The sequence below is a fragment of the Argentina silus genome (genome assembly GCF_951799395.1).
Source record: "Argentina silus genome assembly, chromosome: 11".
Classification (NCBI taxonomy): domain Eukaryota; kingdom Metazoa; phylum Chordata; class Actinopteri; order Argentiniformes; family Argentinidae; genus Argentina; species Argentina silus.
In genome coordinates this window covers 6,159,331-6,171,880 of record NC_139665.1, presented here as the reverse complement: position 1 = coordinate 6,171,880, position 12,550 = coordinate 6,159,331, and the positions used below count along the sequence as shown (strand labels likewise).

Here is a 12,550-nt window from a genome sequence, read left to right as displayed (position 1 = left end):
GAATTAGATTTGTGCTAATACAATTAAGCAAAGATTTTCGAATCGAGAGCAAAATGATTAGTATTGCCACCAAAAATGTAAATATTGAAAGCAAAACATAAGCCAAAAAGTAGTGAGAGCAAACAAATAAAAAATTCAAATGCTAAAAAATGTATGACTAATATAGTTGTATGTGAAATATTTTCAATGATAACGTGATTGAGTACATTCAATGTCATATTGCGATCAAACAATTTAATTTGCCTACATTTCCCAGAACTTGGCAGGAATTTTCAGAAGCTTGATATGGAAATATAACAACATGTGCCATGTGTTTCTAAGATATTGAATACACACTCACATTTGTTTTCGTGCATGAGATTTCATCTTTTTTGGAGAGTTCAAATTTGCGAAATTGAAACTTGAAGCGGTTCTACCTGGCCAACGTTAGCCATCATTTGCGGGCCTTCACGTTGTTTGGAGTTTCTTACCTCAAACCGCTTGAATGCCCCGAACTTGGAGGTCTGAGATCACAGATGGGAATTCCGAGTTTGCAACTTTGCCATGAATGCACCATGAAATGAAACACATGTTTATCTGTCAGAAAGTATTATATATTTAATGTGCTTTTCAAAATATTGTCCCTACCATTGTTCATAACATACTATTGTATGATTGTCCTTGGCTTTGAGAGTATTCTTTAGGAAAAACATCAATTATAAATTCTATGACTTCAATGCACTGTATGGTTTAACATTCATCAATATTTCAAGTGTGCAGCGGGTAATCTGTTGGCATTAATGGTCCTGCTGTTGTGCCCTGGCCAAGTGGATAGCCTCTTCCCTCTTCAGGCTTTCCTTCTGTGTGACACAACAATACATTGTCATTGTCATTCTGCGAGTAAAATTGCCTGGCTTTGGCCTCTGCTCATTTTGTTTTTAGACAGGAGTATAATGAACTGGAAAGAATTACCTTGTCTCGGGCAATTCCAATTTCAGTCAGCATTCTCAAACATGGCCAACGGAAAAACACTTGCATTCATGTGACCCAGCATTTACACCAGCTTCGCTGTGATTAACTTTATTTTCTCAAACTCAGCTAATTAATCATCTTTTCAAAAAAAAATACAATTTAATAAAAGTCAGAAATGTCCGAACCACAGCACAGGCACAGGTGAATGATGCACAGGTCACTTGAATGCGAATGCTTTCCGGTGGCCGATGCCTGAGACAAAGGTAATTCTTTCCAGTGTTATGAAGTGGCTGCCTCTCTGCCAAGCAAAGGAAGCCATTTTAGAACTTGACGTTGTATGGGTATAAGGAGCTGTAAGACAGGTGGGTGGGATGAGATCTCACACTTCGTCGAGCAACTGTACACTCATGAATGATGATCACACACCCCACGCCGTCCTTAATCACGTGCTTAAGCATGTCTCCCACAAGGTGCCACTTTTCCCTATAGCCAAACAGTGAATCGGCAAGCTTTGTTCTTGTTTGACTCTGGAGCTCACTCGTCTCAGAGATCATCTGTTATAACATGATCGGATTAGTTGAGAATGGAGTATCCAAACTGTGGCCTTGGAGTATGGAATGGAGTATCCAAACTGTGGCCTTGGAGTATGGAATGGAGTATCCAAACTGTGGCCTTGGAGTATGGAATGGAGTATCCAAATTTTAAGTTCAAAAGTTGACATTTACACACAGTCTTCCGGGTTGTTTAGCTGTCTACAGGATGTTGTTTAGCCGTTTGCGATGAAAATAGACTCAAGTTGCGAAGGACACTGTCAGAGGTGATGGGATACTGTACTTAATCATGTGTGTCTTGTATAATATACACCATCCATTCTTCTACCCCCAATTGGTCTCAGTGACCACTAGGCAGTTCTATAGTTTCCAAAAAATCACACATGGCCCGAAACCAACTAGTCAGCCTAGTCTTGTTTAGTCCAGGAGTGCTGGATGGATGGTGAAGAGCTGTGAAGACAAACACCACAAATGTGATAGTGTTTGTGTGTGTGATTGACTCTACATGCTGGACTGTTATGAGAGACTTTGACAGGGCTACTCACAGTGCTTGGAGAGGAAGCCCCAGGGGAGGAGAGGGCACATGGGACATGGCTTCAGTTTATGTCAGGAGAGAGTTGACACGGGTATTTGGAGTGGAGTAGTCATCACCTTGGGATATTCAACGAGGCTAGCTGGGAAGATAGATAGTTAGCTGCTTGGTTAGCTGACTGGTTATTATAATAATAATAATCTCCTCTCTTCTCTTACCAAATACATGTGTAAAAAGTTATATTTGCCTCTCTCAATAAATCTCTCTCTCTCCAGAATGTTGCACCAGAAAGGACTACGGCTACACGCAGTCAATCAATGAAGTCAGTCAACTAGCTAGCACACACACACACACACACACACACACACACACACACACACACACACACACACCCACACAAACACAAAAAGCTAACTCAGTTTACCATATTTGGTTTGAGTCGGAAAAATAGAAAACACAAATGAATGGGGTTTACGGAGCAGTTAGGAGGACCTCCAAATTCTGTTTTCTCCATTCCCATTCAACCTGCAGTACCATTTTCAACTATTTGGAACCACCGAAGACCATAGAAAGTGAAACTTCACTCTATTTTAACTGATTTTCGTTTTGTGTCTGTTTGAGTGCATTTTGTGTACCATGTTGTGGACAGAATCTGGTACTATCGCCTTATATAATGGGACATTAGACACACACACAATGACTAATACCTTTGGACAAGGCAACCTCCATATTACCAGATTAACCAGAAATACATTGCATTGTATGAAGAAACAAAACTCCAAGCCGCAGCTTCATATTACTTGTCAGACAAAGAAAACTGATATTCCATACTGGCCAATACAATCTTCTAAAGGAGGGGTTTGGAAGGTTCATGGGTGACTTTTGACCATTCTTATTGACTCCTCATGTCTTTGTCATTATCAGGTAGGACTTTGGTCCAAATCTGACTTTGGTGTTTGAATTATATTGAATATTATATGAATCCTACAAAATGAAAATGGCCAATTTGGGTACAATCAATTTGCTTATTTATCAGGAATTAAACTACATTTCTACAAAATAATGATGCAGGAATACTTATCTTATCTGTTTCGAACTACAGAAACCATTTCAGAACAATCTCAGATGGTGGGTGTCATGGCTTGTTGATTTCACATAACCCATGAATCAATATCCACTCCAATTATTTCAAAACAAACGTCCCGCCACCATGGGACTTGTTTTTCGAAATAAAAGTCCTGTGGTCAAATAATCAGATTATTATTGAGGGGGACCATTTTTCCTGCTTCTAACATTGGGGGTGACATGTCCCGCCTGTCCCCCCTACCTCCTACCCCCAGACGTGTCTGTTGTTCAACCCCAAAACAAAATTGTCATGAGTTCTTGTTGTCTCCCTTTCTTTCTTCTCCACCCACTCTTTCATTTTCTCTTCTCTCTCTCTCTCTCTCTGCTTGTTCCCTGGATGAGGCATGCGGTGATTAGTAGGTAATTATAGTGTAAGGAGGCTGCTGCTGGGAGCACCGTCACCCAGACTCCCTCTGAGGAGAATGGAATGGGTGGAGGGGGTGCTCCAGGTGGGTGGGTGGGTGGGTGGGGAGGGCCTGGGCTACAGGATCACATAGAGCTCTGAGTGAGTTACACTCACAATGTTCTGCAATGAATGCGAGAGAGTGAGAACCAATACAAAAGGGTTCCGTGTAGGAGAACAGAGGGGAAAACATGCAGGGTATGCAATGCATTTGGCAAAATGACATGTGACATATGTGCTGGTTCTTAAAAGACTACAGGTCTTTTTTGAGCATTGCTTATATCCCCGTGATATATTTGCAAGCACAGTGTGTTTTTGTTTTTTAATTTAATTTAATTTAATTTGATCGTACATCATACACCATAAAACAGACCAGACCATGATATTCCCCATGCTACCAGGGCCGAGTGTGTGTCATTTTGGAAATGATATGATTATTTACATGTATGATGATAGTTACAAGCTGTTGTCATTTTGCTCACCATCTTTCACAGCCACCTGATGCTGTAGCCTTTCTCCTGGGAGAGAGAACCCAACAGAGGTAGTCCTGTCCTCCTGAGCCAAGATGGCTGCCGACACGCCACTGAGGACAGAGCAGGAGGAGCTGCAGAGGAGAGGCAACCAAGTGACCGATGAGGTGAAACATTTTTGTTTCACATTAAGAATCCCCAAAATAGGTCTTTCGGTTTCCATTTTTAAGACCAGCAAGGAATCTTTCCTTGCACATAATGTCCCTGCAGCAGATCGTTCGTCTCCCTTTGATGAAGTTTAAATCTTCAAATCAAATCTTTCTTTAGATATCACATTTCATACACAAATACAAAACTGTGCTTTATAGGAAGCATACATAAAAACAATCATACCAGAAATGTTAAAAAGGTTACCTGTGGTCATACCCTGCCATTGTGTTCAGGGCTACACTATGCAGAGAGATTAAACTGTGATTCCCTCGAGTGAAGGTTACTACAGGTGACAGCCATTTCCCAGTCCCACACGCTCAGGATGGAAATACCCAGGAGAGCCTCAATCGTTTCTGTACTGTACAAACAATTACTTGGCACACAAACCACTGAAAGGAGTATTTCTCTGTTTGTTTATCTTTGTGTCCTTTGTTGTGTTTTTATTGTGTATTTATTGGTGTGGTATGTATTGGCTGGTGCAATCAAATTTCCTGTTTGGGATTAGTAAAGTACTATCTAAGTATCATCTTATCTTATCTAAACGTCTGCCCCTTATTGTATGGCTTCTTTGTCAGTTCATTAGATTTACATCAGGACAGGGTAACAGCCACCCAAATCAACCTCTAAGAATCAACGTCTAGCAAGCCCCGTACCCCACTTGACTAGTCTACAATATGGTGAAATTACCAGATGCATTGTAGCATATCAGAGGGCAACTAATAATTGAGCTGCACATAAATTGCTTATAATTATCCTGTCATCTCAGATCAAGTGCATAAGGGATAAAATAATAACTTTATTGTCCATTTATTTTTTAATAAAATAGATGTTTTTCTTTGTCATAATGGCATACCCATTTAAAAGCAAACAGACAAAACCTGGGGTTGATTTAGGATTCGAGGGGTGTTCCTCCAGTGCAGTTAAAGACGGGAAGACAAAACAACATGAAGAGATGTTGAGAAAGAGACTCGAGTCGGTTTGATCGGTGTATTTCACTGTGCCATTTGAACTTTTCCTCACTTTGGGGGGTTTTGAAATGAGCTAGCTAAGTGAAGTTAACAAACTGTCCGGTAAATGAAGTCATTTTCTCCTCAAACGCTGCTCTCACTCTCTCTCCCTTTCTGCCAGTCCCTGGAGAGTACCCGTCGCATGATGCAGCTGGTAGAAGAGGTAAGGGAGTCCATGACACAGAAATGATCATCATCATTAGAATTCCATTAACAACATCTATTCATAATGTTCTTTCTATCAATGGATGGGTCATTTGTGTTCATTTCAGTGGAAATGTAATTAGACGATTTGAGCAACATAATTCTACTTCCTGTTGATTTCATGTTGACCTGGCACTGACCCTCTTCTACATTACAAAGAAAAACATTCCAGGCAAAACATACACCATTGTTGTATATCTCTGATTAGCCGAGACAGAGTCAACCCACCAGAGTTGAGTGTGAATTGAGGCTTTATGAAGTCAGCCATACACCAGCAAGGGCTTTATAGACATAACACCCATCCTGCAGGATGAATGATGGTTTAAATGACATATGCTCTGTGGGGTAACCTGCCTACCCTGAATAAGGTCTCTATTTAGTTGTTCTAGTCCAAATATACACATACTCTATAGAGTCTATTTAGTTGTACTCAATGGAGTCCTCACAGAACCATCCCCTTCCCCTCCTTATGGTCTGATTAAGTTAGGACTGGAACAGTTTATTCTGATCTATACTGTGAAGCCAGACACAGACACAGACACAGACACAGACACACACACACACGCACACACACACACACACACACACACACACACACACACACACACACACACACACACACACACACACACACACACACACACATACAGTATCTGCTTCATTTAGAATAGTAGAAAACCCCACGACACTCCGTTGCTGTAAGGTGGAGTGAATGGAGCCATAAGGCCATGCAAACTTGATTCATTGTTTGATGGATTTCATCGAGGCGAGCGAGCGAAAAAAACAAAAGAACATAGAAAAAGAAGTTTCAGGAAATGTGTAGGCTTGCAAAGTCTTATTTTGGTAGTAGAAAAAGTTGAAAGATGGTTTGGAAGATAGATAGATAGATCTGTTGGGTAGTTGAAACACAGTGAGCTAGTCTTAATATGGTAGTGGATAAAGTTAAAGATGGTTTGGTTAGTTGGATGGAAGGAGAAGGTTAGATAGATGAGAGAAGATTAGATAGAAAGAGGTAGAAAGATAGGATGAACCTGGGGTAGTCAAAGAAGGTAAAGATGGTTTGCTTGGTTGGATGGATGGATAAATAGTTGGTATAATTTAAAATGTATAAAAAGTGTAAAAACCTAAAGTAATAGCATACAAAGTTAGACCTCTCTACAGGTTGTAAACTGGATTGGTGTGAATAGCTGGGGAAAGTTGTCTGCAAATAGGTAAGAGGACTTTATCAGCATCCGATTGCGGTGGAATAGTCTGTTAGTAAGAGAAGAATTAATGATATGATGGGAACATTGGGGCTAGCCCTGAACCAGAGATAACTTCACCCATGCTTTGGGCCTAAATCAGAAAACTATGCGTTAACCATCTAAATAATAATTATCTCCACTCATTCAGTGCTGAGGGTGAATTAAGTTTCTAAAATTGTCAACATTCTGGAGTGCCAAGGGGTGACTTTATTCACCAAAAATGCATAAATGATGATGCTTCATTTTGTAGCCAAAAGTATTGTTGATTGTGTGTGTAAATACCACATAAAACACTTGGCACTCTAGATGGTGAGTGTTCTTTGGCAGTTAGTGAGTTTTTTCCCTTCTCTTTTTTCCCTTCTTTTTTTGTGAAAAATGTGAGTCAGGGCATCCATTAAACAATTAATCTTATCTTAAACAATTAATTTGTATGGCCTAACTCAATTCATGTGTGAAATAGAACTTTGATATGCAATTGTGTAATGTAGCTGATGGTGACTCTAATGTAATTTCTGATCTCAACAGAGCAAAGATGCAGGGATCCGGGCACTGGTCATGCTAGATGAACAAGGAGGTAAATAATTGACTATTTGTTGGAGTTGATAAGACTATTACCGCTTAATGGCAGTTTGTTTTGTGATGTATGGACACATCAATATCAGCATCAATGTCAATGAGACATCATCACCTTAAAGGGGCAATCTGGGATTCAAACAACAACAAAGCGGTCACCCCGCCACTTTTTTTGGTAAACAGCTATGGTGTGGGGATGGAGAAATGTTACCCCTCTCAAAGTCATAGATGGAGCTATGGATGCTAAGACTGACCATCCATGAGATCAAAATGATTTAAGCTATACAGTGTTTGTGTACAATTATATTGTTATTGTTTACAAACAATGGAGTAAAACAAGCTTATATTTGGGGTTCTGATGGGGTAAGAGTTGAACTAAGCTCATGAGGCATTTATAAGTTATATTCTTCAAGAATCAATGGCTATATATCATTCATTTAAATGTCAAGAAATTGATGTACCAATCCCAGATTCCCCCTTTAGGATGGCCAAACTATTGTCATCTGGAACCACCATCAAGTGATGCATTGGATACCATACAGATGAGTGTCCCAATAGTCTGTCTTCTATTCCTGGCATCCTCTTTCCTAGCCTCCTTCTCAAAACGCATTGAAGGAGAGGAGCTTTTTGAGAAGGAGGCGAGGAGAGAGGAGGCAAGGAGAGAGGAGGCGAGGAGAGAGGATGCGAGGAATAGACGATTGGGATACAATGCTTGTATTTTTTGTACCTTTTTGACCCAATGATATTTCATCAATGTCATATTGGGCTTTTTGAGACTGTCTGTGTTATTTTCTCAGTGTCACTGACGCACTAATTGTTGGTAAATCACCATAAAGATAGAAGTCATGTTTAACAACTGCAAAAAAATCTTTAGCAGTGACCTGATGTGTGTAGGAATGGATGTGTTTCCATCCAGTGGCTACTAGAAACAAATACAAAATGCAGTGCAGTATATGTTCAAAGTGTTTGTATATTCAAGTATGTGTGTGAATGCAAGTGTTTGCATTTTGCTATTGTATGTGGTTGTGTGTTTCCTCCTGTGTCTCCCCCGTCTCCCCCACTCACGCTCCCTGCTGCCCCCTATGGGCAGAACAACTGGACCGCATCGACGAGGGGATGGAGCAAATCAACAAGGATATGAGAGAGGCTGAGAAAAACCTCACTGATATGGCCAAGTGCTGTGGCCTGTGCATCTGGCCTGGGCTCAAGTACGTCTTCACTTGCTCAGAGGACATCTGAGATCTGAGCAGTCCATACCTCCGTCAGTCAAGCAGTCAGTCAGGCAGTTTGTCAATTCGGCAGGCCTCTTCTGAAACACTGCTCCCTGCTCCTGCCCTGATGTGTTGTTTTGAGTTCTGCTGAGAGATTGTGTGAGTAGAAGTGTGTAGCAGAGGTACAGACAGTGTGTCTCTGTTAATCAAGAGAATCACATTATGATTTCAATCAGGTCATTGAGGTTATTTGAATCTGGTGAATACAGACTTTCCTGTCTCCCCTGTCCCTCTGCATTGTTTAGGTGGGGTGTCTGTATGTGTAGTTTATGGTGGAGTGTGGAATTGTGTGTCTTATTGCTGTTGAGGAACATGTATACAGCTGAGACATGTTTCAACTCACCCTGATTTCCTCCCTGTACCCCCCACCGCCAAAAGTCAAATGTTCACAAACGGTACAGCACACCTTCTACCCACACAATACTTTACTATGTTTCTGGACTTTGCGTGAATCATGATTAAACATTTTGTTTCGCTTTTAGTTGCGTTCTCAGTTTGGGGGATGTGATGTATAATGTTTGGCCAAATGCCTTTTTTTTGGAGCGCTGGTTGCTTTTTTTGTCAACTGTGGGGCTTTTGGTGAGAGAGCTTTCTTTTCTTCTTCATTTTTCCTCCACCCTGCTCCTGCCCCCCCCCCCCCCCTCCCATTTCCTGTTGTCCAGAGCAACTGGAGCGGATTGAGGAGGGCCTGGACCAAATCAACTCTGACATGAAGGAAGCAGAGAAGAACCTGACAGACCTGGGCAAATGCTGCGGCCTGTGCTCCTGTGATAAGTAGGTGTTGGCAGGCGGCGGGTGGAGGGTCCCCTCCTCCAAGAACGTGCATGTTGGTGTGCTAGCTAGTCAAGATTCCCAACCCAGACTCTTGCATGCCTGCCCCATTGTTTCTTTATGGCTTCACTGGGTAGCATCCCAATCGTCTGAAGTGGCGTCTCCTCTTTGGCGTCTCCTCTTCTGCATCTTCTACACTCATCTTAAAACAAAAGGATAGGTGGAGGGCGATAGGGTGGATGATTATCTCACCTTTCCAACTCTTTCAAATGATGAGTCACAGAGAGGGAGTCCATTTGCGCTTTTGAGATGCATCCATGAGTTTTGATTGAAGCTCTTTTTTTTTCCAATAAGTTGTTGTACATACAGTAGCGGATACAAAGCACTGTGATATATAACTCTTTCTATCGGTGTGTGTGTGTGTGTGATGTGGTCTGTCCCTGTCCCTGGCCAGGCTGAAGGACTTTGAGGAGAGCGGGGCATATAAGAAGGTGTGGGGGAACAACCAGGACAGGGTGGTGTCCAGCCAGCCCTCGTCACGCGTGGTAGACGAGAGAGAACAGATGATCATGAGTGGCGGCTACATACGCAAGTAATTATGAGATGGAAAACATAATCATACTCAATCACATATCTACTGTGTGCCCTCTGGAACCAGAGATCCAGATGCAGCTTATGACTGTTATGATATTTGTTTTAACCTTTATTTATCCAGGTAAGAGATTAAAATCAGCAGCACCGGGGGAATAATGTTGCAGACAATTTACATAGACATAGACACACAAACCTGACAGACACATGTACACTACAATTAGTACATACATTACACACACAAACATACAATCATATACATACATACATACATACAGCATATCAGAGCACTTCGCCCCCTCGAGCCAATCATGGTAGGCTATGGCCAGGTGACTCACTGATACGCCCTCTCATCACGACGCAAAATATTTTCAATTTGCGTTGTAGATGTCTAACTTCTGTCCAAAAACATGTTTGAATGACTCTCCAACATGAGCTTGCTTAAAGCGGTGTAAGGATTGTGTACATAACAGAGGCTGTGTGAGGTGGGGGATATTTGCTCTTCTCGATAATAGATTGCCACGTATTACCAGTCACCTGCATGTCACCTGTCCAAACAGAGGACATTATCTAAACACTAGTAACCCTGGAGGTAGGGAGGAAGGTGGGGAAACACACAAATAGCTTGGGGAAGTCAACATCAATGTACTAGAAACCACAGGTCTGCAAACGCCGTTCTTTGTATATCTCTTTGACAAAGGTGGTTGTACTCCAAGTACATTAAAATGAAGATTAATGAATATGTTTCAGTCCTAAATTAAGATGTTTTAGTCCTTAAATTTGAAGATCGCCTCTTTACATCCTCCACGTCTGTTCTCGTCTGTCTATCTGCCATCTGTCTGTCTGCCTGTCTGTCTGTCAGGGTGACCAACGATGCTCGTGAGGATGAGATGGAGGAGAACCTGGGGCACGTTGGCAGCATCATGGGTAACCTGAAGAGCATGGCGCTGGACATGGGCAACGAGATTGATACGCAGAACATTCAGATCGCCGACACTCAGAGGAAGGTCAGTCACATGGCACCAGACCTGTGTTCAAATAGTATTTGAAATGATTTCAAATATTTTGAGTCTGCCTGGAGTCCCATATAAGTGTATTTGCACTTTTGAGACTGTTCCATTGGTTCAATAGCACCAAGCAAACACAACACAAAGTACAGATGAGTATTTGAAATGATTTCAAATACTATTGGAACCCAGGTCTGTATAATGGCACTGGTATGGCACCCACTGTCCCTGTAGCAGAGCTGACTAAAACAATAAGTGACCGCCAACTACATCTTCAATAATCAACATCTAATTTACATTCTTTGTGTTTGCTTTGCAGGCCATTCTCAATGTGTCACGCATCGATGCAGCCAATCAGAAAGCCAACAATCTGATGAAAAGATGAAGAAATCCTCTGGTCCTTGATCGGATCTTTTGTCTCGTTCACACTCTCTGTGCCAATGTGCGGCCAGCCATCCCAACACTATTTGAAAAGGCCTGCCGAATGATCTTGTAGGTCATGTGACATAAGAGCTACAGGGTAACATGTTGTACTGCATGATCATTCACACAAGGATAACACAATTCTATGTAAACTTTCATAATGGAAACTAGTCACATTTTTTAGTGGAAGTGTGCAACAATGTATCACCATTTTTTTTTTTTTTTTTTTTTTTTAAAACGTGCACCATCCTATATTTGGAATGAAGGTAGGTAGGGCACACTGCTGCCACCTGTTGGCTAGACATGATACATCCCTCTTCTGAACCCATCCTCCCTTCCTAGGATGCACAATGGAGCTCCAGTGGCATTGGGTTGCTATTATCGCTAATAACAGGCAGGCAGTCAGAGAGGCAGTCAACAGCAGCAGTCAACATCAGAGAGGCAGTCAACACTCTGTCTGCTTTCAACACTCCTCTATTCGATGACAACCATTTTCAAGATTTTAAAATGCACTTTATAGCTTTGTTTATATATTCATCGGACCCTACTTGTTAGTTATTATTAATTGACACGAGCTGTATATCTAACCTGTCTGTCCTGTCCACTCTTCTCGTGCTCTCCTCTTAGAATCAAAGTGCATTGCGCCAATATCAGTGGATTCAAATCATATTTAAGTAATTTATTTTGTATATAACTTAATGGAGAAATGAATATCTTTGTGTTTCTGTTTAGGCTTCATGGTCACTGTAATATAGGCAGATGTGATTTATGTCCAACATTTTTTTTGTTTGTTCCCTTTGCAAGACGTGCGTTCGTGTACCTAATATTTGTTTTATATTCAACTATGCCTACATCCCTTTCTATGATTTCATGTTGGGTGATCTGCAATCCTTAACAAATTCTCAATCTCAATCATCCTCGATTTGTACTGATACATTATTAAAAAGTATGCCACTCAATGCATGATTATTGGTGTTAAACGGTTTTGCTACAAAGAAACATAGTATCAAGAGAATAGGCTGTGATTAGTGAGAGGTAATTAAGTGTTATATGTTTGCTAAACTCAACTGGGCTGAATAGTGTTTGCAGTCATCTTTCGGTGTAGTCACCGAGTCACGTAAGACTCGCAACTGGAATAGCTAGCCAATTGCGTCATATATTGCGCCCTTAATTGTTCGTATATGGCCCTTATTATAGGCCTAATAAGTGAAGCATGT

General features: G+C 41.3%; 1 protein-coding gene across 1 annotated transcript; it reads left to right on the top strand.

The window, feature by feature from the left end:
• Positions 1-3,993: 3,993 nt before the first annotated feature.
• On the top strand, positions 3,994-11,564 carry LOC310811687 (synaptosomal-associated protein 25). The gene is made up of 8 exons (XM_083679932.1): positions 3,994-4,030; positions 4,090-4,199; positions 5,371-5,412; positions 7,223-7,271; positions 9,204-9,315; positions 9,767-9,904; positions 10,766-10,910; positions 11,230-11,564. Exons 2-8 carry the CDS (start codon positions 4,128-4,130, stop codon positions 11,293-11,295), a joined length of 624 nt encoding a protein of 207 aa, XP_083536058.1. The 5' UTR covers positions 3,994-4,030; positions 4,090-4,127; the 3' UTR covers positions 11,296-11,564.
• The last annotated feature ends 986 nt before the right edge of the window (positions 11,565-12,550 follow it).